At 45.6% G+C, this 27,171-nt stretch overlaps 1 protein-coding gene across 1 annotated transcript in view; it reads left to right on the top strand.

Annotated features, from left to right (window-relative positions):
* The first annotated feature begins 653 nt into the window (after window positions 1-653).
* The window catches only part of KIF6 (kinesin family member 6), a 380,047-nt gene continuing 353,529 nt past the window's right edge, over window positions 654-27,171 (top strand). The window contains exons 1-3 of the mRNA XM_081094290.1: window positions 654-813; window positions 4,943-5,052; window positions 11,155-11,229. Coding sequence (XP_080950416.1) covers window positions 748-813; window positions 4,943-5,052; window positions 11,155-11,229 — 251 coding nt within the window. The 5' untranslated portion in view covers window positions 654-747. The remainder of the gene's footprint in view (window positions 814-4,942; window positions 5,053-11,154; window positions 11,230-27,171) is intronic.

Here is a 27,171-nt window from a genome sequence, read left to right as displayed (position 1 = left end):
CAATGCTACTTTTAATTCTTTTTAGGAACTTCCCTGCTCTTTCCACAGTGGCTGCGTTTACTTACATTCCCACCAACGCTGCGCCCAGGAGCCCATTCTTTCTTGACCTGACCATTGCATGGGACACAGGCCCCCTCTCTCCAGTCTTGGCCTCTTCCGCAGCAGAGCTAGGTGAGGTACCTTCTCAGAACCCCTTGCTTACCCCGACCTAATTCCTAATTCCCTAATGAAAATCTGTATCCTGCATCCCACCTAATCAATCTCCAGGAGGGCAGAGGCAGTTCTGCGCAGCTCAGGATCCCTGCCCAGCCAGCACCTTGCTGCCACAGATCAAGTGCCATGTGTTCCATGAATGAATAATAAAAAACAGAATGACTTCAGTGCTAAAAAGGGGAAGAATGGCTTAAGGGACAGGGAAAGGCATGGTGGCTGTCACTCATTAACCTCTCTCCAGATCAGCTCTGGAGCCAAGCCTGCAGCCCAGGCGTCCGCCCCTCGCACGTGCGGAGTACTCTCCGCTCAGCCCCCCTCAACCCCGCCCCTCAGTGCTTCCCTGGGGATGGGGGGCGGGGCACTCCATTAGCAACCAATTAGCGAGGGGAGGCGGTCCTGGTTGGCGCATTGCTCCTTGGGTAGTGTCCCTAGTTACTGTTGCTAAGGCTGCGGCTCGCCGGAGGTGGTGGGAACCCAAAGTTTGGGGCGCCTGGGCCTGAGAGGTCAAGGGGCAGTACAGAGCCAGAGGAGGAGATGGTGAAGCAGACGATCCAGATTTTCGCCAGGGTGAAGCCCACTGTCCGGAAGCAGCCGCAAGGGGTACGGGTCGGAGCAGCGAGGGTGCGGGGGCCGCGGGGCCTCACTGGCCGGGGGAGGGGCGGCCCGCGTGGGGCCTGGGCCCGGGGGAGGAGCTGGGCTTAGGGCGCAGGGTGCCTCACGGAACCCTGCACACTCTGTCGGGGGAGCCCCGCTGTCAGGACTCGGACAGACAGACACCCGGGCTCTCCCATCCAGCACAGCCCTGTGAGCGCAGACACACGCTCCACAGAGCACATACACACACCCGGGCACACCTGTCCCCCCCGGGGGCAAACGCATGCCCGGATGTGTGTTTGTACACTCACATAGGCTGCACCTCAACTAGGCACACGTATTGCCCCTTCCTGGGAAATGGCCACGCATCTCTGCACACACACATGCACTCCGACTTGTGTCCCACACTCAGGCAAGGCGTGCAGGAGATGCGTGTCCATACATGTCTGAGAGGTTGCAGATAATAGATTCAAATACAGATACCCAGAGGCTCTGCACGCAGTAGGCCCTTAGAATTTGTGGACTATATTTCCACTCCGCAGCAGAAACATGAGCTCACTGCAGATGTAAATAGATATTTATGCATCCTGACAAAGAATACTCATCTACTCTTCATTCAGAAAACATTAGCTGAGCACTCACTCGGCGATGGCGAACCTTTTGAGCTCGGCGCATCAGCATTTTGAAAAACCCTAACTTAACTCTGGTGCCGTGTCACATATAGAAATTTTTTTTATATTTGCAACCATAGTAAAACAAAGACTTATATTTTGATATTTATTTTATATATTTAAATGCCCTTTAACAAAGAAAAATCAACCAAAAAAATGAGTTCACATGTCACCTCTGACACGCGTGTCATAGGTTCGCCATCACTGCGTAGGTTGTGAGCTCAGAAAGTTACAGAGAAAGTTAAAACATTGCCCTTGCTCTGAGTAGAGGAACTTTGAATGCTTCTTAAATGTTTCAAAACTTTGTTTTCTCTCCTTGGAAAGGGGCACAGTCATTCTTACTAATGTGCTTTGTCTGCATTATCTCTAGTTTTCATGAAAACCCTGCAAAGTTAATGCCATTTTCCTCATTTTGTAGATGAGGAAACAGTCTCAGGATGAATAATGTGCCCAAGCCACCCACCTCTCAAGTGGCAGAGCGCTGATTTTAACGTAGGATTTTTTTTAATTATTATTATTCCAAAGCTCTTGGCTCTTCAGACAAAACCTTTTTGTCTCACAAAGTGGGGATTTAGGCAAGGGCCATCTGGAATGGGTGTATTACTAATATTTTATCTCTAGCCCATATCTATGTTTCTACACTGGGCACATGTATAAATGTAACATCATAGCATCTCATAGCTTAGTGTTGACCACGTGTAATTTGTGTATCTATGTATTCTCCTCAAACAAGGAGAATATAGTGTCTTTGTCATCACTTTTTTTTACTCATGAAATGCATTGAAAAGATGCAGGAGAAGACTCCAAAGGAAAGATTGGCTTTTTTAAAACAAGGAATAAAGCAGTGTAGAAAGTTAATATGGGTTTCTTTCCAATTTCTTTCCTCTTACATTCACTTACAAGAAGGTTTTAAAAAGTGCATCATATGTAAAAGGTGTATGTAATGCCTGCCTCCCCTTCTCCCCCTAGATTCTTAGTAAAAATGTTGAACTTGTCCACATGGACTTTGCAGTCAGAAGCAGGTGCTTAGATATGGTGATGTGAGAGGATAGTGACAGAACTGTGGATGGGTTGATGGAGAATCTTGGATTTAATATTGAACTTTCTCTTTTCCTAAAATGCAATGTTTGGGTATTTTAATGTGCCTTCTTTTGCATTTCTTTTGTGGGATTCCGTGTAGTAGATTGGTACTCCACAAGTGTTTTGAGGTGTCATACTGTATTTTCATAATGTCAGGTTTCTGACCGAGATGCAACATTATGCCACATACACAAAACCGAGAGAGCACAGATGAACAAATTTTGAGTTAGTGTATCCCTGCTCTCCCTTAGAAATCCCACTTTTAGCCTCCTATCTTTTTTGCCCCCAAAAGATTGTATGGTTGTTTCTCAAACTGGAAATGCTGCTTGTAGCTTTAAACCAAGAGTGATTCAAAATGGTTTTTTTCTCTTCATTTTATGGTTCCACTGCTCCATTAATCTTATTTCTTAAGGCACTACAGTAATTTATAGGCTAATAAATCAGAAAATACCCAAGATGAACCTCTGATAATGGCAATGCTTTTTCATTTGTATTCTGCTTTGTGTATTTTGAAATATTTTCATATTCATCTTTTCATTAGATCTAATTGTCTTCTATTCTTAAAAAACTACTCTATCTCAAATACTTTTGTGACTAAGGATAGAAAGTCTATCTATTGGACTAAACACATTTTCTGGTTATAAGGGGCTTTTCTTAATGCCCCAAAGAATGGCTTAATGATGGTGGAGAGTCACTATTCCTACGCTAGTAGCCGTTCCTCCTTGTCTTTGAACACTGAGTGCTACAGGGTTTTTGTTGTTGTTGTTGTTTTTGTTATTTTATGGTTTTTAAAAAATATTTTTATTGATTTCAGAGAGGAGGGAAGAGAGGGAGAGAGATAGAAACATCCATGATGAGAGAGAATCGTGGATTGGCTGCCTCCTGCAAGTCTCCCACTGGGGATTGAGCTCACAACCCAGGCATGTGCCCTTGACCGGAATCAAACCTGGGACCCCTCAATTCGCAGGCCGATGCTCTACCCACTGAGCAAAATCGGCCAGGGCTCTTTGTTTTAATGCGTGGCAGCCCTCACTCGTGTATGTTTCACGTCTTACAATCCCTTTTACTCACCTGTCTGGACATTAATCTTTTTTTTTTTTAATGTAGTGACCTACAGGATATAATTTTTAAGTGTCTCTTGAGAAAACCTAGCCATAAAGCCATGCACCTGATGCCATTACTTTCTACAAATAATGTCATTTTATGGAGATTCTTCAGTAGAAGTCTGCTTAGGAACATTATTCAGATTTTCTGGAGATTTAGGTAGGCTTTTATTTGTTTAGGAATATGACTTTCCCCCATAATCAAGCATCTAATTGGGTCTTAAACAGGAAGTATTGCTTGTTAGAAATAATTTTATTTCCTGGTGAAAGACAAGAAGTCTTTCTTAAAAACCTCTGAATCTAATGACTAACATTTTTTATGGTGCATTACAAAATGCTTCCTTTCCATGACGTCATTTGATCCCTGCAGCAATCTTGTAAAGGGAGGTAATTCTGTTTTCCTCATTTTAGGTATAAGGAACCAAGATTCTGAGGTGGTAGCTGGTCACACATCTGGTAAATTGAGATTAGCGTTGGGCCAGGTCTTTGGACGCAAAATCATAGGCGTTTCTTTATTCCACATGAGCTTTTTATAAGCTTGACTTTTGATATTTTCTGGCCAATAAATAAAGGAGTAGGTAACCAAGAAGACAGAGAATATTAAGTTGAAAGGGGGTTGATTAAGACCCTTCATTCCATATCAGCTTAGTGGTGAAGTGACTTTCCCAGGTCATTTGCTAATTAGTGGCTGAGCTGGAAGTACAACCTTGAAAATGACATCAAAGACATGAGATATACTTGTCTTTTGAAACCACATATCTTTTATGAAAAGCCTGAATATGTGTCATGAAAACTTGGGCTTCTTTGAACATAACTTGAATGAGAGCATTCTTTTGAACTCTCTGAGAAGTCTCAGACCTAGTCCTTTTTTCTTCTTGTCTAGCACTTTGTAAATGCTCAGAAAAGCTGTTGCTTGTAATAAAGTGTTAATTTCTGGTCCATAATTCCAAAGCAATATTTATATAAAATGCTGTTTTCAGGGTTATTGGTTTCTCAACAACAGAGGTACTCAAAAATGTTCAGATTTGAATATTAGATTAGTCAAAGAGGATCTGAGCTTTGACAGAGCATTGATTTAGGTTTTACCTCTTGTTCAATTTCATATATTTGTTTGAGGTTGCGCACAGTTCAAAGAGGAAAATTACCCAAATTGTACTGTTTTGACTTTTTATCTTAAAAGTATATTTTTTATATGATTTCAGTGCACAGCGTAATAATATGGTCATAGTTCGAGCCTGAAATCCAGCACTTTATATTCATTTGCTGTCTTCTTGTTTGAAGATTTATTCCATAGATGAAGATGAAAAAGTTACACCCAGCTTGGAAATTATCTTACCTCGTGATTTGGCAGATGGATTTGTGAATAATAAGCGAGAAAGCTACAGATTTAAGTAAGTGTATCTTTCTCCTTGTTTATATTTGTTTTGCTATTGAACGAACACATACTGCACTCATTTCCACGGTGAAATCCTTAGCACCATGCGCTGGGGAGAAGGCAGGGCAGTTCTCTGTCATCTGGCGGATAGAATTTAAGTTGTCTTCTCACTGTTGTGCCCAGAGCTGCAAGGAGAGTATATTTCTGCATCCACCATGGTATCCCAAGGTCCCAGCCTTGCTTTGCCACATCAGTGTTAATCCTTTCCCCACTTGGCTCTCTAGGGGTTAGCACTTACAGGAAGTTCATTGCATGACTAAACGTTATTAAAGATAAGCACTTAAGGTACGATCTGTATCCTGTATAGGCGAGCCTTCTTTATAACATAGGTGATATGCAGACCTCAGCGCGTGCATGAACAGCCTGTATCTGTACTGTCCAGTGTAGCAGCCGCTCGCCGCAGGTAGCTCTGAAGCACTTGAAGTGTAGCTAGTCCAGACTGAGGCTAGTAAGTGAAAAGTACATAAAAGGTTTTTGAAAGCTTAGTATGAAAAAATGTAATGGAAAATATCTCAAGAATATTTTCATATTGACTCCATATTAAAATGATAACATGTTTAATAGATTGTGTTAAGATATATTAAAACCAATTTCACCTGTTTCTTTTTACTTTAAGAAAACATGGCCACTAGGACATTGTAAATAACGTTGATGCTCACATAATGGACTGCATTACATTGCTCTTGGACAGTGCCGAACCTGCGGTTCAGGAAAAAAGTACCAAGCAGCCACCCTTGGACTGTCACCCGTGCCTTTAGTGCAAACACTCTCCAGTAGCCAGGCCTGGAATGTTGGGATTATGGCTAGTTTATGCCGTCTTTATCCTCCGGTTTCAGATTATGTGATGTCCTTTAACGCCCACTTTTGATTTTTGGAGAAGTTTGAGCCCAAGTTAAACCCATATTTGATCTGTGGCTTGCGCTTAGGTGGCGGATTGCTGGCATCCTAATTGCTCTCTTGCTTTTCTTTCTGAACTGTTTTACATGGTCTTTATTATGTAGCTATTCCTACCCTTGCCCCTTGGATAAAACCATCCTGGATATTTTATTTTTATGGTTCTCTCTCTCTCCCTCATATTTATTGACTCTTATTTGTTTGTCTCATAAAGTTCTCTGGTCTTCACAACTCTGCCCTTTGTCGGTCATGCATGTATCTCTCTCCTACTTCACCCATCGTCTTGTGTTCCTTTCACAATAAGTACAAGCAGGATTGCTAGCAATTGCTCACATAGTGTGTGTGGGGGGGTCCTCACCTTGCCTTTTTGGCTCCCCATCGCCTTTCATTCTGTCCTTTAAGAAGTAGCCTTACAGTAAGTGACTTCCTTTTTCTGAAGGGGCATTCTCCCACTGGTGTAAGCTTGCTGCATACCTTAGTAGCTATGAATTCATGATAGCTGCCCTACACCATTCTCTACAAGCCACACGTTGCTAAAACATTTTATTCAGCATGCTTCTGTTTCAGCCTGTTGCCGATGATTAAGAAAAATTGGCCATGTCGCTATGAATTGGTTCTTTCCAAAGTATTCTTTAGGTTATATAGATACAGAGAGAATTTAAATATATGGTTATTGAAAAAGTGCTGTTTGCCCTGGAGAATATTATGCTAAGCGAAATAAACCAGAGAAAGACAAGTATCACATGATCTCACTCATATGTGGAATCTAATGAACAAAATAAACTGATGAACAAAATAGATCCAGAGGCATAGAACCATGAGCAGACTGATGAACAGACTAAAGGTGGGGTGAGGGATGTGAGGATTAACCAGGGAACTTTTATGCATATGTGCATAACCCATGGACACAGACAATAGTGTGGCAAAGGCTTGGGAGGGGCAGGTGTGGGTAGGAGTGGGGTCAATGGGGAAAACAAAAACAAAAAAACAAAGCAGACATCGTAATACTTTCAATAATAAAGCTAAATTTTAAAAATAAATTGTAAAGAAATAATATCACAAAGAAAAAGTGCCGATTGCTTATTTTAAAATCACTTGATCATTCTTTCTAAATCTCTGAATTAGAAATATTGGTTTGGTATTTTAAATAAAGATATTAATAAAATATTTAACTTATACATATGATCAGAGATACCTATGTAAGCATTTTAAGGCTGTTTTCTCCCAAGAAAATCCACTTAACCAATAAACATTTATCGATCATTCACTGTGAGATGTTTTCATGGCTAGGAACACAGCAGGGAGGGCAGCACAGCCCCTGCTCTGATGGTGCTCACATTTTAGTGGGAGGAGATGGGCAAGAAGATCAATAAGTACACTGTGTATCAGAAAGTGTTAAGGGCCATGGAGCCAAACAAGGCAGCGAAGGGGACAGAGGAGTGCTGGCGAAGGGCAGCAAAGGGGAGGGAAGGTGGCAGCATTTCACAGGCCTCTCAGGGGAGGTGGACAAGAGGGCGACATTTGAACAAGAACTTGAAGGAGGCAAGGAAGCCAGATATTCAGATATCTGAGGAATGGGAAGTCCAGGCCAAGAATATAGTGAGAGCAAAGTCCCTGAGAGGGGGGTTATGCCTGGCTTGTTGAAGAGAAGGCATATGTGTGGCTTGAGGAGAGTAAGCTGGGGGTGGGGATTGGGGGAGGGCGAGGGTGGCAGGAAGAAGGTTAAAGGGGCAGCAGAGTGGCCAGATCATATGGAGCTCTTCCCCGAAGTGCCGTGGGAGGTAATGGAGGATTTTGATCAGAAGAATGAAACAATTCCACTTAAGTTTGAGCAGGATCATTCTTGCTCACATGTAGCAAATAAACTAACTGTAAGGGAGTAAAGGAGACCAGGCAAGACATTTTGGTAGTTTGGGCCGGGGTAGTAGCATGTGGAAATGTTGAGAAATAGTTGGATTCTGCAAGTATTTTAAAGGTCAGAGACGACAGAGTTTGCTGATGGGTTGGGTATAGAGTGCAGTGGAAAGAGAGGAGCCAAGGATGCCCTCCGGGTTTTGGACGGAACTTCTAGAAGGATGGAGCTGTCATTTCCGGGACTGAGGAAGGCCAGGACGAGCCGTTTCTGGGTGGGAAGAGGTCAGTACGTGCCAGATTTGAAATAGACGTTGGAAAAAGCCTACACAACCTCCTCATGATGAAATTCCTCCTCCTAGGAATCAGGAAACCCAAGTCATGTCTCAGGGTGCATTATTGGCTTGCTACAGGGCCATGAGTCAGTGGCTTTCTGTCCCCAGGATAAAGCAGCCTCTTCCGCTGTAAAAGATGACACTCAAGTTGGTAAACTATTTTGCTCTGCAAAGGTTTTCAGAAAGTAGATGACCACAATGCCTTTTCAGATTACTGTGCAGCTATAATTATAAAAGATAAAATGTTTTGGGATGATGATTTGATGTTTAATGCTATTGTATGGTTTATGGAAACCCCGGCCATCTCTTTGGTTTACCGGGTGGTAGTTGTCATTCCTGTTACTTAAGGAAGTGGGGCTGGGAATGGCTGTCGAGGTAGCCAGTCATCGTCAACCTGGTAAAGAACCAAATCCGCCTCATCCTCATCCTCACAAGCACCACTGGGTCTGTGTTCAGTTGTCACAGCCAGCGGGGCCCTGAACAGCACAGAGTGGCCGTGCCCCCTGTGTTTGTATCTGGGTCCTGGTGCACGGATAGGGTGTGAGGCGTGTTCTGGGCACCCACGTTAATGCCGTTGTCTAAAACATAATCTTGCCTGCCGAATGACGAATGACGTAGCAGCCAGAGTGCCCTGCAATCTCTCTTTGTATATGGTTTCATTGTTAGTGTCTTCAAATGGGAGGTTGATAAGCTATATGCAGGGGTGGGGAACCTTTTTTCTGCCAAGGGCCATTTGGATATTGTTAGCAATAAAGCCAGTGGTGGTTCATTTTCGAGGCAAGGCATTTAACCCTGAATGGAAAGTTCCTGGTAGTTTGCTTGCATAATGGCCTGCTGATGTGACCAAGTTCAGGCACCTGGAGAGTCCCCAGGCAAACAGGATGTTGGGGAGGGGACTTAAACTGGGAAGGAAAGAATACCCTCTAAGGAAATAATGAAAATTAGGTGATGGTTCCTGGAAGATTGTACGCCCCACAGTCCTCAGCCAACGAGGAACCAGGGGAGGGACCTGCACAGCAGGGAATACAATACTGGCTGTAACCACTTTGGTGTGCCTGCCCACCAGACACCGGATCTCCCAAGACCGACATTAAAAGCCTTGTTTTTGCTGTAGTTTGTGTCTCCATGTCCATTTTCTTTTATTTAATTTTGGACTGGTGAGTGTATTTGTTGTTGAGTGTTTCCTTCCACGACTCGCGTGGAGTAGGGTTCGGTATCTGAAAGAGGAGCCACACAGCAAATGAGAGAAAAAGACATGAGATAATTTTGCAATATTGGGGGACCAGGCGGCAAGTCCCGAAGGACTTCTCCTCCCTGTGCTCAGGCCTCACCAAGCTTTTATTGATCTGGGATGCACCCATAGCATAGCCCTAGGCAGGTGACCCCCTGCAACAGGCAGACTAGCCCATCAGCAAGGATTTACATAATAATAAATGGGGGAGTAGTTTCAGCTACCACTGTCTGGACAAACAGAGGTGGCGCCTAGCTCTGAGCTTTGCTAGGGCTTCAAAGGCACCCAGCCTTGGGGGGGGGGGGGTTCTTTGTCTATGCTTATCAGATAGTGAAGGCAATAAACAGTTTCCCACAATTTGTCACAGATATTTATAATATTATTCGCGGACCATGTAAAATTCTCAACTTACCAATGATTTCATGGGCCTTCTATGGCCCACAAGCTGGACATTCCCCACCCCACCCCTGAGCTATAGGGATGTTTTGAAATTAATTTTGATTAAAGACAATGAATTCCGTTTTATTTTATATTCTCAGCCCCACTCCAGAGAGCCTTCTGAACTCCTCAGTAGTGAAAACAGTCCTACATTTCACATAGTCTCTACATTAATGGAGGATGTGCCCAACTCACTTGTGTAAGGTAGACACATTGGCCGAAGGTTCCCACGCCACTCTGAAAGCTGCATAGGACGCCCTCAATGTGTTTGTTTTAAAGGCTTTGCTTTCAAGCATCCCGCTGACCCCCACAGTTTTTATTTTGAAAACTTTTCAATATGCTGAAGAGGTGGAAAAATAATGCAACCAACTCTTCCTATATTCTATGTGGGAGATCCACCAATTGTTAACATTTTACCTTATATACTACCTTCCTTCTCTCTCTCTCTCTCTCTCTCTCTCTCTCTCTCTCTCTCTCTCTCTTTCCCCTCCCTCTCTCTCTCACTTTCTCTCTCTCTGATGTTTTAATGGGGGACAGACTTGCTGGTGGCAGCTCACCACACTGTAGAAGAATAGGTTGTGTGTTTCCTGCCCTGGGCATTCCTCGGTGGGTGTGACCCTGCACTAAGCCAAGTGAGCAGCAATGCACGAAGCGTGAACTTGACCCTGTCACACCTCCCCATGCCCAGCCCTGCCAATCTGATATGGACTTCTCTCTGCAGGCCAGTCTATCTTCCTTCACCTTTTGACTTTTGACTCTTGACTCATGATCCACAAAGTGAAGTAAAGTTCCCTGGAAATGAAGTAGCCAATACTAGGATGTAGTCCCTAACGAGTGGGAAGTAAACTTCAGTACAGCATTTTAAGACCAAGTTCAATCATCCTACGTTTCACAGCTGCCTTCTGTCCTGACCGGTCAGACATCAGAGGTTCTCTGGCTGTTTACATCCTGGTCTTGGGTTTCCATTTCATGCCCTTATCTCGATGTGCATCTGATGCCAATTGCAGACACTGCCCCCCTTGAGAGCTAAAAGCACACAGTTTGTTATTTGGTTCAAAGCCGCTGCAGCGTTTCAGAGGGATTTATTGTGCAGACCCTGTCAAAGCAATACTGTTTACCCACCATGTGTATACCGGGAGACAACGGCGCAGTGTGGCTGGGACTACAGGCCAACATTGTGCTAGGGTAGGTAAGCCCAGTGCGGTAAACATGGGCTCATTTACAGAGCCGTCAGAAAAAAGGAAAAAAGATTAATCTAATAGTGTGTGACGGCCCAGCTTTAAAATAATTACTGTTTTCACATTTGCAGATTTCAAAGGATTTTTGATCAAGATACAAACCAAGAGACCATTTTTGAAAACATTGCCAAGCCCGTGGCTGAGAGGTAGGATTTCCTGTGTTCTGTGTAGTGGGTTAGTGGTTTTTCATCGTGTCTTCAGTTATCAGATCATCGTGGTAACGTGCCTCGGTGTATTAGCTATGTACGCAGGCTGCAGGATACAGAATGACGATCGCATTAAAACCCTTTATTCGCAGAGCTGTTTGTTTTAGATTTAGATTCCGAGCCTCAGAACAAACCGGTGTGATAGACGGACTAGCTCTGTTACTCCCATTTGAAAGCTACATAAATCTCGGAGGATCAGAGAGATTAAGTGGCCCTGTTCCGGTCGATGGCTGGTGGTACAGAGCCCCAGGCGGTGTTCTGGTAAGGCCGGAGCTCTTCCCTCAGCCCCGTGTTCCAGGGGTTAAGACGGATGTGGGACTCGGGGTGGGTGACACCTGGGAGGCCTGCTAATGGCTGACCCAGCTCCACCTCGGTGTAATAGCTATATTTCACAGCCTGGTCCTTCGCCTCGAGGACCCTTTTATTTCTGTGTGTCCAGACAGTTTCAGTCTGATGACTCTAAGGACAGCGCCACCTGAGAACACCGCATAAATCAGAATGCCATTTTACTCATGTACGGTATGCCGGCCAAGTCCCCTCCCGCAGCTACTACTTCATGAGGTTGCTTTCCGACCCTGAAATCATCTGGGTGATTTCAGTGACCTAATCACCCCCAGATATACCAATCTTTATGATGAAAATGAAAGCTAGCTGCTAAATAACCCCTTTTCAAGTCCATTGATCAGTAAACCCTTTCCCAGGAACGCTGTTGGAAGCACATTGCCTCATTTTTCTCTCAGACCCTGTTGCATGAATCCTTTTCAAACCAAGCCCTTCTCCCCCCCCCCCCAACTTTATTACTGAGATATAATTGCCATGTACCATTGTATAAACTGAAGGTGTACAGCATGTTGATCTGAAACAGTTATAAGTTGCAAAATAATTACCACTATAGTAGTAGCCACGGCCTCCATCTCATCATATAGTTACGTTATGGTGAGAACATTTAAGATCTGCTCTCATGACAGCATTCAAGTCTGTGGCACAGGGTCATTAGTCATCATCACCATGCTGTGCATCAGACCCGGCAACCTGTTAACAAAACTTCTCTTTTAACAATCTTTCCGCGCCGTGGGTGAAATGCAATTGAGGAGGCCTAAGCTGTTTTACTCAGAGTCGGAATCTGATAACAGGTCTTTAGGTTAAATTCACGTCTCCTAGACAGGATGTCACACTTTTCTAAAAGTTTCCCTTTTTACATAATCTTTAAGGGTATGTCCTTTTTCAGGGGGTTGATCTCAGCGTCTTATTTTGAAACTTCCTAAAGTCGCCCCTGGAGGGACCGCAGTGCCTGTTTCCTGGATGTCTGTTTTTCCTCCCATGATGCTCACCTCTCCCAGCCCCGGCCCACGTCACCCTCAGCTCTTGCTGCGCCCTCTGCAGGGAGCGTTCTTCCTCCAGAATCTGCACGATTGTCTCCTCAGCTCCTTGAGGTCTCTGCTCATGTATCCCCTTCTCAGTGAGACCTTCCCTTGTCACCCCATTTGAGACCACTCCCTGCCAACCTTCCCTGTTTTCTTTTTCCAGCACTTGGCACCAGCTGAAACGAGGTATAGTTTGATTACTCATTAGTTTTCTGTCTGCCTTCCACAGTGGTTCTCAACCTTGGCTGCACATTAGAATTCCTGGGAATCTTTTTAAAATCCTGATTTCTGGGCCTTATCCTCCGGAAATTCTGTTTCTTTGTTATGGGGTGAGGCCACAACATTAGTATCAAAGAAACAGAATTTCCGGAGGATGAGGCCCAGAAATCAGGATTTTAAAAAGATTCCCAGGTGATGCTAATGTGCAGCCAAGGTTGAGAACCACTGCACTAGATCAGTGGTCGGCAAACTCACTAGTCAACACAGCCAAATATCAACAGTACGACGATTGAAATTTCTTTTGAGAGCCACATTTTTAAACTTAAACTATATAGGTAGGTACATTGTTACTAACTTAATTAGGGTACTCCTAAGGCTTAGGAAGAGCCACACTCAAGGGGCCAAAGAGCCGCATGTGGCTCACGAGCTGCAGTTTGCCGACCATGGCACTAGATCAAGGCTTCATGAGGGCTGGGGGTTTGTTTTGTTCACTGACTTACAAAGACGCCCACCCCAACAATGACATGATGTAAAAAGCGACGGGCAGGAGCGTCTTTATCCAGGCTGCCCAGTGGTCCGCGTGGGTCACATCTTCCATCAGCAGGAAACAGTCCTCTTTGTCCAGGCTTTTCTCCTTGTATCCCATTTTCCCCTGAAGCTGTTTTGGCTGATGTTTGTTTTCTGTTGGCCTTTATGTGGTTTATTTTTCGTGATTTCTTAATTCAACTGCCCTGGGACGTTTTGTTTCTAAGTATAGGTTTGGTAAATAAAATATAGCTGGCTTTTGCCTTTTTAGCCAAATTCAACTGGCTGCTTTCACCTGCTTATGTTTATTGTGATGGCCGTCATGGTGTTCGGAGGTGTTCCTCCCGTCTGGATTTATGTTTCCATTTATCATTCCCCATTTTCCCCTTGGAGCTGTTGGCTGGTTTGTGCTCTTTGTTGCTGCTAGTACTTTCCATTTTCCCTCAAGGTGTGCATTGCATTTCAACACATCTGCACAGTGTAAATTCAGATGTAAACTTACTTGTGCTTTTCTCACTATCTGAAATTTCTCTGTCTGTCTCTCTGTTTGTCTCAGGGGCCTTGGCACACTTTTATTTTGTCTTTCCAGCTCCCCTACCACTGCAAATGTTGAAATCAACTGAGACTTTCATTCTGCGTCACTATTAATCGTTTTTATTATCAGCATTTATTTAAATCCTTCCCTCTCTTTTTTGTTGTTGTTGCTCATCACTGTTTCTTATACTCATGCCTAGTTCTTGGATCCCTTTTTAGTTAATCATCCTCTAATGATTTTTTAGTGAGAATTCAAGATTGGGGGTTTTCTGAAGTCCTTTGTTTCCTTCACAGTCAAATGGCAATTTGGGTGTAGAATTCTGGGTTACAAGGTCCTTTCTCTGACCTCTGTGAAGAGAGTGCCCCATGGCCTCTTTGCATGCAGTGCTGCTGAGAGATGACACTGTCCCTCTGTGTCTCATTTCTGTTTTAGGAAATGCCTGTTTTCACTTCCTGGATGTTTTAGGGAGTTTTTCTTTGTACTTGTCTTTCTGACATTTATATCAGTGAGTCTAGGTACGTTATTTTTGTGTGTATTCTTCTCTCTCCTCCAGTCACTTCAATCTGAAAAGTCTTATAGTCAAGCTCAGGGTTGTCACATTGATAATTATTTTGATAATTTAAAATTAATTGCCTTTCCTCCAGCATAGCCATTCTTTCTTTCTGGAACTTCTAGTTTCAGAACCACTGGTGTTGTCCTTCACCTGTTGTAACGGTCCATTCAGTCTCAATCTCTGTCTTTAGGCTCTGGGTTCTGGAAGACGTGGCCAGTGCAGTCTGTGAGCTCGATCATTTGCTTTTAGCCATGTGCATGCTCTGTCACCTACCTTTTACATTTTTATTTTTACAGTTTTATTTTTCATTTAGAGGAAATGAAAGCCAGTCTAGTCTCGTGTAAGGCTGGGATACCCTCTCTTTCCCTCGAAGACAGGTGTGCTCCCCTTCCGACACATGGCTCCTTTTCCTGTCCCCTCTCCCTTACACGGACGGTGGACGCTCTCCCACTGCCCGGTGTGGTGCTCTCTCGGTGCAGGCTGCCTGGGATAGTCGGGGGTTCTCCGTGGGGGCTCTTTCTGTCCTGGAGAGTGCCATTGTCTGTCTGAGGTGCTGCCTGTGTTCTCTGGGTTCGCCCGGCGTGTGCGGGGAAGGAAGGCTCGTGCTGCCTGCGAGGGTGTGCCTTGAGCGCACCTGCTGGCCCTGAGGCCCTCTTCCTCCGGGGCTGCTTGCCACCAAGGTCACCGTCACCCTCCGGGCTCCTGTCTGCGCGGTGAGCTGCAGCAGCGGCTGGGCTGACGGAGGCAGATTCATGTTTTCCTTTGACCCAGCTCTGCAGGAGAGGGTTATTAAGCAGATTAACGTACTCATTAAGAACCTGGGGTGGGGGTCGCCGTTTGCATTGACTTTATGTACAGAATGTGCTCACTTCATGCAGACTTAACTTGTGTGACTTTGAAATGGTAAACATCAAGTATCAATAAAGTCTCATTTATACACAACAGTTAGAGAAATGTTTATCTCACAATTTAAAGACTGGTCTAAGAATTACACAATTCGGCAGGCTGGGTGAATAGAAACTGCCACTTTAGATGTTAAACAAAAACGCCTGCTGTCACCCTCAGAAACAAATTCCCAGCATACAATCCAGTCACTCTCTATAGGCTCTTTGCAGCTGTTCTGTTGGTTAACACATTGTAGCTTAATTCTGCTTACTGTATACAATTAAAGCAGAATAAAATCCACCAGACCTCTTTCCCCAATTCTATAGTTCAGGAATCCCATTAATTAAGACCATCTTTTCCTACTTAACCCAGATCAGTGACATGACGGCCGAGCTGCATGGCTGGGGGTGAGAAGTTGTGAAGCTTTAACGTTGTATCATTGGAAATTAAGGAGAAGAATCTGTGTGGTTATTACTTCATACATCTCCATTAGGGAGTACTTCACATGCTGCCTCTTGGGAACTTTGGTTTTCCTGAAATATATCCTATGTTTTTTAGACATCTTTAAAAAAAGCTGTTTATCCTATGAATTTTGCTCACTGGTTTTGGACTAATTTTTGTAGAGAGTCTTCAGGAGGTCCACAGATGCGCATGGTGGGGGTGGATGGTATCGCATCCTATCAAGGAGTTCGCAGTTTCAGGTGATGTTTTACCAGGTGTTATGCTTCTCAGGCTGGAGTCCGTTGATCTCGGGGGTAGGGAGTGGTCTCGCAGGGGAGGCCTGAAGCCCAGGCCAAACATGGCGCATTATCCTGGAAGGTCCATTTTACTTGAAGATTTAGGGAGGTGACTTTGGAGTTTAGACTTTTCTGAGAGCTTATCACATGTAAATCTGCAGAATTCCAGTCTTCCAGCTAAACTTATGTTCTACCTAAAAGCTTGGGTCAGAGGACATTTATTTTATTTGGGAATAAACAAGTTTCCAGGGAGAGATTTGGGGAGAATGTGGACATGTGGTGTTTCAGAGGAACACGGTGCGTGAACAGGGCGCACGCTGCTAGCACTGGTCACATCAGTGACGCAGGCCCCTGTGGCTGGCACCGGGCAGTAAAGCATCTGCTCTGCAGTAAGGCGACCGGGTTGGGTTTTGAAAAGCTAGTTGTCACCTTGGGAACCATTGCTTTTTAACCTTGAATTTACCGTCAATGAGCAATATGAAGTGTAGCCTTTCGATTTGCACTACAAAGAGGGTGAGGAACAAGGAAAACTTGCAGGGCTGCCAGCTCCCCTTGGAGGAGGGTGTGCTAGGCTGTTCGTGCACCTGTGCCCTGGCTGATGGGCTTGGGAGAAAGGCTTTTCTCATAGGAGGCACAGCCCCCTGCCCCGCTGGGCGCTCACCTTGGCTCTAGGAAACAGGCTTTGCTGATGATGCTCTGGGTTGCATCGCTCGCCCAGTCCTGCTGCATGCAGAGAAGAGATCTTGCACCTTTAAGGTGAGGAGACCAGAATGGAAGAGGAGGAGGCCACAGGGGAATATTTAGAAAATAAAATCAAGTCTCATTGGTCAGTTATTCACCTCTGCGTACTCATGCTTCTACCAAGTCTGGCTCAAAACATTCGCCATCAAGTGGAATAAGCTCATTCTGGCCCAGCCCTCTGACAAACTCACTATGCAACTGCATCAGACCTGTCATCTCTGGACCACCTGTGCCCTCTGAGAAAGGGGATGCTGTAATACCAGCCTACTAGGGTGCTTTGAGGGTACAAGAATGCACATGAAGGTACTAACCGCCTGTTCAGTGTCAGAGGTGAAAAATTAGAAATCTCTATTCCTTTGCCACTTTACAAATATGCCCATGGACTTCTGGCTCCAGAGCAAGCGGAAGTAGACACACTTCTCTCTCTAGTCCTCTCACTAAGTACAACTAAAACTCTGGATATACATATAAAAGGCTCCGAAAGGTGATGTGAAGGAGGTAGACTGGCCAGGGACCTTAGAACCTGAGGCATGGCAGTGAGTTTCCTGGTGTTTTTTGTTTGTTTGCTTGTTTTTGTTGTGTTTTTGTTTTGTTTTGTTTTTTTTTTGTCCCTCATATATCCAAGAATGGATGCTGGAGAAACTGGCAATCCAGAAACACCAATAGGCTGAGACACAAGTGATAAGAGTCTGCCCTCTACAGCCAGAGGACCAGGGAAGGGGCAGCCTAGCAAGGCAGAAACCTTTAGAAGCTAGTTGTGCTGCCCCATCCAAATACCATGGACAAAACCCACAGCCTCAGCCCCCATTTTGACAGCCAAGGTCAGACTGTAGCAAGGTACCTGACCCCCCACTGACAGGGCGGTCTCAGAGGAGGCACTACGTTGTCAATGCAAGTTACAGGGGACCCTGAAGTCACCACCATCCACCAGTGGCTGGGCCTCCCCACCCTGGGGGGTATCAGTGATGAGCAGTATGGTGCACCCCCCTCCTGTCTAGGGAGGTGTCCGTGGAGGCCTCGAAGGAAGGCTGAAATCTCAACTCATCTCAACTCACCTGCAGGAATGAGGCCCCTCCACCGGCGTTAAGAAAGGCTGATGAGGAACCTGGATCTTCACCCCCACTTGGCACTAGTGAGGGGCACACTAGCACCATGTCAGAGGAGGCCTGCTAAAATGAAAGAATTAAGTGTGATTTAGAATCTTACAGCATCATACCCAAACTCGCCAGGGTACAGTTAAACCACGCATCAAATATCAAGAACCAGGAAAATGTCCACCAGCAGGAGAAGAAACAATCACAGATGCCCAACATAGAAGCCCAGGTCTTGGAAGATGTGACAAGGGTTCTCAAGTAGCTGTTACAAAAATGCTTCAACCAACCAACCAACCAACCAACCAACCAACCAAAAACAGTCATAAAAAGTACCATGTGAGAATTTTAGAACTGAACAGAACAATAACTGAAATTAAAGAGAAAAACATTTGTGGATGGAGAGATCAGAGGAAAGAATCAACAAATCTGAACAGAAAGAAAACAGGCTGGAAAAAAGAGCAGATCCTCAGGGACCTGTGAGAACTGCTGCGAAAGGTCTAACATGCATGTCATCGGAATCCCAGAGGAGAGGGGAGAAAGGGAGTAGGGTTGAAATGTTTTTAAAAAAATCATGGTTGAAAATCCCCCAAATTTGGCAAAAGTCATAAACCCAGAGCTTCCAGAAATATGATAAACTCACAGAAATTCACTCCAAGACAAATCATAGTCAAACTTTAGAAAACTAAAGCAAAGAAATAATCTGAATGCAATAAGAGAGAAATGATATATCACCTACTGGGAAAAATAGTTTGAATTACAGTGGATTTCTTATCAGAAATCATGGAGTCTAGAAGAAGGTAGCAGGTGATGAGAGAAAAGGACTCTCAGCCCAGAATCCTATCCTTCAGGAATAAAGGAAGTAAAGACATTTGCAGACAAAGGAAAACTAAGACTACTAGTCACCAGCATACCTCCCCTGAAAGAAGGGATTTCTTGAAAAGAAGGTAAATGAAAAAGAATGCATCTTGGGACATTAGAAAGGCAGAAAGAATAATGGAATGAGCAAAAATATGCATGAATAAAATTAACTTTCCTCCTCTTGAGTTAAAAAATATATGTTTGGCAATCGAAGCAAAAATGACAGCATTGTGTGATGACAATCATATCTAATAAAGAGGGAATATGCTAATTGACCCTCACACCATTGCAAAGATGGTGGCACCCACAGCCAATAAGGAGGGAATATGCTAATTGACTGCCATGCCCTCAAAGATGGCGGCACCCACAGCCACAAGATGGTGGCACCCAGTCCCCTCAGCCCCACCGGGGCAGCAGGTGTGCAACAGGCCCATGGCCCACCCCCAGGCAGGCCTGGCCGCTCTGCGTGCCTGCCTCTGGAATCCCCCAGTCCCCTCAGCCCAAAAGCCGCCCAGGGCTGGCCCGAGGTGCAGGCAAGCCTTGGATGGTGGTTGCCCAGCTGCCCAGGGCTGCCTGAGGCTCAGGTAACCATGGCCGCCTGAGGCTCAGGTAACCAGGGACTGCTGAGGCTCAGATAACCAGGGTCAGCCGAGGCTCGCGCTGCCGGCAGTGGCAGCAGCAGAGGTGTGATGGAGGGTCGCCTTCCCCTGATTGCTGGGTTGCCTTCTGCCCCTGAGGGCTCCTGGACTGTGAGAGGGGGCAGGCCGGGCTGACGCACCTCCAGTGCATGAATTTTCATGCACCGGGCCTCTGGTAATATTATAAACAAGGGAGTGGAAAGGATCTTAGAGGGATGTAAGGTTTCTACTCTTTATTCAAACTGGTCAGATGTCACCATCAGTAGATCTCTGTTGTGACAGAAGGTTGTGTATCTTCATTGCAATGGTTGCTGTTCAAAACCAAATAGAACTCTACAACCATACTGTACCGTTGTCAGTGTCCTGGTTTTGATAATATGCTATAGTTATACAAGGTGTAACCACAGGGGGAGTTTGGGGGAAGGTACACAGAATCACTCTGTACTCTCTTTATAACTTCCTGTGTGTGTTTTTTTAAAAATTATAATTATTTCCGAAAAAAAATTAATATTCCCAGATATGAGAACTTTGTGTCATTTGTTCTGTAATGTTCTTCTAGTCAGCAAATTAAGTAATCTATATTATTAGATTAGAACTTCTCCCCCCTGGGACTCAAATAAACCTAATCCCATTTGACATTCACAAAAACATGCCTGACAGTAAATACTTTGTTTTTCTCAACGTTGGCTTTCAAGCAGAAAACACTGGTCACAACGGAATTATACAAAAACTCATTGACTCCCACTGATCTGTTCAACTTCCGGCCACAATTCCATTTCACCAGATGCATTGTTTATAAACATGTACCAATGCTTGGCTCTACTTCCTGCTACACTAATTTCTTGATAACATTGCATTTCTGGCTTTTGTGATCTTACTAACTTTCAAGTTGAACACTTCTTAAATTACATTTCCAACTAAAAACATGGGTTTGTGGTTAAAAACAGGAAAACCAATCAGCTTAAAATCGTGAAATTATTCAAGATAATGACCTTGAGGTACTCCACCAACATCTTAACAAAGAAGAGGGAACGTTTGCCTCTCCACCTACAGCGAGTGAATTTGGAGACAGCAACGGCAGCCCATCTAACAAGCACAGACTGTACGAACGATGCACATTGCAAATATGGATTTTATTATCGTGGGTAAACAAATGAGTCTAATTCTGGATGTTTCTTTTTAAGAATGACCAGTCAAGAAATTTTGGCAGTGATAACTACAAGTTAAAGCTATTTGTAATTTATTGGGTAAAATACCTCTAAGCAATGGCCTGCGAGTTGTGTGGAGCGGTATGGTCGTGGAGCCTGGGAGTTGCAGGGAGCAGTGTCGTTGTGGAGGCTGAGTTCTATGACAGCATACGCACATGGTATGAGAATCTCTGGGTCTGTGGGAAGAGAAAAAGCATTGCTGGAATTAGAAAGACAGTAGAAGGACTGGCCGGTGGATCAGAGATGCTACAGTGATATGACTCCTCCATGAGAAGGGACTTGTCCTAGTCTGGCACCCCCTCAAGCAGATTCTGAAGCCAGGATTCTAGCGACAGTAGCTGATTTGGGAGGTAAGGCCAGGAGGCACCAGTAGGGAGCGAGGAGGTGAGATGGAAGGAAAGGAAGCTGCTACTGGGTACATTAAGGCACTCAGTCCCACCGGTATCCTCTGGAGGACAGAGGGGACACGGGACTGTGCCTCAGAGTTGTCCCCCCAAAAGGACAAAGGAACACTTGTTCCTCATTGTTTGGAGGGTGTTAACACCTTGGTACGCACAGCCTCACCTGTATATGAGTTGAGAGCTTGTAGGCAGCACAAATGTGAGGGCCCAGAGCCATGGGCCTCGCACTAGGAAGCCATCGGTGTGAGTGGGAGGGGGGATGTTCAGCAGGGGGCGGAGCAAGCTCCCTTCTGCCACAACACACCCCCATTTCTCCCTAGGCAGCCTGTAGACCTGGATTCTCTCCTCAGCACTTACCCTGACTGCCAAGCAGATTAACACGAAATACAAAAGGAAAGCAAAAGCCAGGGGTATTTTGCATCTACATCTTTATGTGACATTGGGTTCTCCAAACACTGCGATACCAGAGGAGAGGAGAGGAGAGGAGAGGAGAGGAGAGGAGAGGAGAGGAGAGGAGAGGAGAGGAGGGAAAATATCTGCACATGAGTGTGGACGAGAGCTCTCTCCACTTTTCCCCAAAACTCTGAAAGTCACAAACTCAGTTTCATTTTGCCCATCAATTCTGGAGGTTAGTAGGAAACTTCCCTCATTCATACACAATTAAAAACCTTACCTTTTATGTTCCTGTCCCTCAATTGCATCACAGGTGTTCCCAGCTCAGGGCTTTGCACTTGCTGGGCCCTCTGCCTCGAGCTGTCCGCTCCCTGGTTTGCTCTGGCCTCTCTGTTCTCTACAGCGTGTACCACCGACTATGCCCCGCACGCAGTGCTTACCTGGTGCGGGTGTTTATTGCCTGCCCCGCCCACTCCAGTGTGAACGTCATGAAGATAAGGACTCTCTCCTGGTTCGCTGCTGCACCCCAGCTCCTGAGCAGGTCAGCTGGGTAGTGGATGCTCCCTGTTGAGTGAGAGAGTTAGCACACAGAAGGTCGTCCTTAGGGGCCGCCTTCTCGCTCCTGCCGAATGCATTCCTGACGGGCTTCTTTTCTTGTCAAAGGAGTTTTGCTTTTGGTTCCTTTCTGAAGGACTTTTCGGAGAGAGGCCTTTTCCGTGCATCTGAAATAACACGATAGATGGCTGCTTTTTTTGGTCTAGTCGCGTGGTTCTCAAAGTGTGGTTCCTGGGCCAGCGGCATCCACATCACCTGGGAACCCGGTGGAAACGCAGGTTCACAGGCCTCACCGACCTCCTGAGGCCGAGCAGCCTGTTCCCACAAGCCCTCCGGTGACTCCCAGGCACGCTGAGGTTTGGTGGTCACCGACCGGGTGTAACTCTTCACACCGGTACCCGTGCTGTTTGTCTTCAGGGATCTCTTTCTCAGAGGCCTGAGGTGCACTTTCAACAACTTTGCAGTTTTGAAATTGATGTTTGTTTCTAATTTACATCGCATTTATTTCTCAGATAAGTTGAAGCAACCATTATATTGTCAGCATAGGCTTCAGGGCCTGAGACCTGTCAGGGCCTGCTGTTCAGAAGGGCACCCGTCTTGGTTTTGTACTCTGTTGTTAGTCCCTACAGCATGATGAAAGAGAACAGAGAAACCAGGAACTGTTTGTTCCTGACGCATGCTTCAGCTTCCCGCTTTAATACTTAATAGCTGTGTGCCTCCGGACAAATCCATCTGTCTGGGTCTCAGTTTTTTATCTGTAAATGGGGAAAATGACACTTGAATAGCTACTTCATTTGCCATGATGATCAGATGAAGTGCACAGGAAAAAAACACATGTCCCGGGACATAGCACGTGCTCAGTGAATATTAGCTCTTATCTGTTGTGGGCTCCCCACCAACATTTCCATAGGAAAAGATTTTGCAATTCCAATTCAGGGTTTTACCAGGAAATGAATGTTTTTCTTTGTGAATTTTTTCCCCTTGAGTTCTTTTAGATTTGGTTTCTTCTGAGGCACACGTTTGCAATTCTTATCATCGATCTCTATTTTAGGAGCTGAGAATGCATTCACAGATAATTCTGGTTATTACCAGTCACTTTAATATCCTTCAAAAGAATGGCCTGTGAAGAAAGGAAAGAGAACGCAAAGCCCTCTGCAAAAATCCTTCCTGTATGAATATGTGGGATTGGTTACATCTAGCACGGTTCTTCCATAATTACTTGAATGTATAATTGACTGCGGAATTCATAATTGAAAGCACAAACAGACTTAAAATATGATGTTTCAATCGTTTGGGGAAATATAGCCACACATGTGCCCAGTGCTTTGTCACTTGCAGGTCTACATGCCTTCCTCAGCTAACGTTGCTTTCCTCGGAGCAGAGCCCCTTTCGCAGAATGTCTGTCCTTCACGGGGAACGTGGCCTTCCCCTTTATGCTTGGCCAGGTGCTTTTGGTCCTGTGGTTAGTGTGCTTCTTGCTGAGTGACATGAACAGACTTACCTATTGCTGTGTGGTAACACTGAGAATGCATCTCCTTCCATGTAGAGCTGTGTCAAGCTCATTGAACTTTCACGTGTATTGTCTCCGTTAATTTTTGCAATAGCCCTACAGGTAGGTAGGTATTGTTATTCCCGTTTTAGATGAGAAAGCCGGGCTCTGAGCGTTTAATGGACTTCTCTGCAGGGTCATACAGCGATTAGGTTGCGGGGCTGAGACTAGAATAGGTCTTCCTTTCGAAGTCCCTTGATCCTTAAATTGCTATATCACATGACGGCATTTACATATTTTATTTCATTTTATTGCAGCCCTTTGCTAAGTTCACCGGGGAGGTTCATGCCACTGAATCGGTGGATGTTTTCAGACCTCGTCCTGTCTGGCCGTTGGGCAGCATTCTGTGGTGTCCCCTCTTTCTTCCTGGCCGCTGCAGACAGGCACCACGGGAGGTGTGTTTGTCCTGGTCAGTGTCGGGGGCTGAGGTGTGGAAGGTGAGAGGCACTGCCTTTTCACTTGCCACCCTCTGCACTTTTCCCCCCTGTGCTCCAGATGTCCGTGATCTGTGCGGTCCTTTAGCTATCACACCCTTTCCCAGGGTTCTGCCAGATTTCCTGTGCTCTAAACCAGCGGTCGCCAACCTTTTGGACCTCACGGACCACCAGTTGCCAACCGCTGCTCTAAACAGTTGTCCATAAAATGTCTTCGTTCGTCCAAAAAATGTCTTCACCCTGTGTAGCTATTCTCAGAGGAAAACAGTGAGATAAATTGACTCTATTCATCACGATTTCGGCTAGCATTTATTGAGTGCTAGCTATCTGTCAGGCACTGCAAGTAAATCTTAACTTTCTTAGAGGGAATTTTGTTATGAAAAAAGATCCTTGTTTACTGAAATTAGGCCAAGACTGATGGAATTTCAGGCACTGAATTTTTTAACTTCTTATCAGAAGTTAAGCTGTGTGTTAGGAGACATCTGGGGCAAGGGTTCAAGTATGTCATTTCCGTGCCTACAGTCCTCACAGATTCTGATAAGGGAGAACTGCCCCATCCATGGTTCCCAGGGGGTGGGAGTGACCCAGGGAGCTGTGCTGTGGCCTGGACACTGTGCCCTGTGGCCATGGCTGATCGGATCAGGAGAAGGAATCTGAGTCAAGGGTAGCTATGCTCAGGCTGCCTGTGGCTTAAGGTAGATCTGGGGCGAAAAGGGTTGCTCAACTAGGAATGAGCTGGGGCAACTAGAGTCTCGCTCTCAGCAGTGGGAACTGGGAAACTGAACCCAGCGATGCTGGCGCAGGAGCAGAGGCTCAGAGACCCTCAGAGAGGGATCGAGAGCCGAGGGATCACGTGGACCACAGGGCGTGAGAGTTAGGAACCTGCAGATGTGAGGACTCGACAGATCAGCAAGGAGAAGGCCCTGCAAGACCTGGGGCCTGGAGGAAACCCCTGTTCCCACATGCTCATATTCTTTTTAAATCCTCACCTGAGGATATGTTTATTGATTTGAGAGGGAGGTGGGGGGAGAGAGAGGGGGAGAGAGAGGGAGAGAGAGAGAGAGAGAGAGAGAGAGAGAGAGAGAGAGAGAAACATGTATCAAGAATATTTAGAAATTACTTTTCCCCAGTTTTATTGAGGTACTAGAGGCCCAGTGCATGAAATTCGTGCATGGGGAGGGGTCCCCTCAGCCTAGCCTGCACCCTCTCCAATCCAGGACCCCTCAGGGGATGTCCAGCTGCCGGTTTAGGCCCAATCCCGGGTATCAGGCCTAAACTGGCAGCCGGACATCCCTCTCACAATCCTGGACTGCTGGCTCCTCATCGCTCACTTGCCTGCCTGCTTGGTTGCCCCTAACTGCCCCCATTGCCAGCCTGATTGCCCCTAACTGCCCCGCCTGTTGGCCTAGTCGCCCCTCACTGCCCCCCCCCCCTCCGCCAGCCTAATTGCTCCCAACTACACCCCCTGCCGGTCTGGTTGCCTCCAACTCCCCCCCGCCCCCCCGCCAGCCTGGTCACCCCACGCAGCCTGCTTGTTCAGTCATTTGGTCGTTCCTCACTAACTCCCCTGCCTGCCTGTCGTAGGCAGCCATCTTGTGAGAGTGTGAGGGTTAATTTGCATATTGCCTCTTTATTTTATAGGATTATATAATAAAGAACACGGGCGAATAAAAAGTGGACACAGTTAGGTTTTATGAGCAAATAAGAAGTGTACATAGTTAGGTTGTACATTGTGATTTTGTTTAGAAATGACTTTCGAGTGTATTGAGTGTCCAGAAGCAAAATGATTGTTGTGTAAATCAAGTGTGATGTTTGAGTCAGACTTCATCGGGTCCCGCTCTCTAGTGTGAAACACAAACCTGTGGCTCAAGTGAAGCACCTCATGTCACTTCCTGCTCAAGACCTTCACCGGCTCCGGTTTCCTTCCGAGAAAGAGCCCAGCAGTTTATGGAGGCCCAGGAGGTCTCCCGCGTCGGAGGCCTGGCTGTGCAGTCGCTCAGTCCCTGCACTGCAAAGGGCCCTGGCTTGGTCAGCCCTCCGCTGCTGCTGTCATGAACTTCTCAGTACTTTTATCTTTGAACTCAGGTTGTAAGTGAAGTTCAGTGGGCCAAAGGGGCATATTCCTGAGGAGAGGAGATCCCTGAAGCAGCCGTTTGCACACACACGGGCTCCGGCGCAGAAGGCAGTGGCATGCAACAGTGTTTGGCCAGCTGCGCACTGCACACCCAGGGACAGTCCGGGAACTCTGGGACCCTGAGGGGCAGCCACCCTGAGACGGAGACCCGGGCAGCATCAGCAGAAGGGCAGCACAGCCCTGAGAGAGAGAGAGAGAGCAGGGGCCTCCCAAGGGAGCAGCGCCAGAACACCGCAGGAGCCTGGCTGTCCAGTGGGTCCCCAGAGCCGGTCCTGGAGGCTGATGTTAACTCTCCGGCCGGAGCTCCCGGACAGGAACTGCTGGACCTCGGGCAGCAAACGTGATCTGTAAGGAGCACAGAATGAAAGCGGACGTGTGGACGCTGCAATGAAGCACATCAGAGTTGGAATTCTTCAAAGACCTCTGAGTTTTCAGTTTTGAAAACTGCTGCAGCATGGGAAGCAAATGATTCACTAGCTTAGAAATGGAATGGAATTTAAAGATGATCACATTCAACAGAAAAGGACTCTATTTTCATAGGAAACTTTAGGAACTTCCAATTAACATGGAAGACAATTTTAAAATTAATTGCTCCTTGTAATCATAGGTACAGGGGTAAATGCATAAACAGTTGTTTTGAATGACGTACAAATCATGAAGCCACTTCCAGTTTCTTGTTCAACCTCCACAAGTTATCAGAGATGTCAGAGGAAACATTAAAATGCATTGTATATATTTGCATTTAAAACTAAATTCAAACATGATACTGATACATGATACTGATCTGTCCAAAGTTAAATCATTTTAGAGAAGTTGTTTTGCAAGATTTGCCAAGTTAGGTATACTAAAATTTATATTTTGAAATAATTTACCCGAGATTTATCTGGGTGTTGTCCTAGCCTATAAAATACTCTCAGCAGTTCCTATAACCGTGGCATCGGCAGAAAGATCTTTCTCAATATTTAAAACTATCAGAAATCAGAATTTTTTGTGATCTTGCGTTTGCCAAGAGCTTTCAATTATATGGATTGAAAGTGAAGCTGCTAAATATATACCTGT

The sequence above is a fragment of the Myotis nattereri genome, assembly GCF_964212035.1.
Source record: "Myotis nattereri genome assembly, chromosome: 6".
NCBI classification, from domain to species: Eukaryota; Metazoa; Chordata; class Mammalia; order Chiroptera; family Vespertilionidae; genus Myotis; species Myotis nattereri.
The sequence above is the reverse complement of the archived record's forward strand: the minus strand, read 5'-3'. Positions and strand labels throughout refer to the sequence as shown.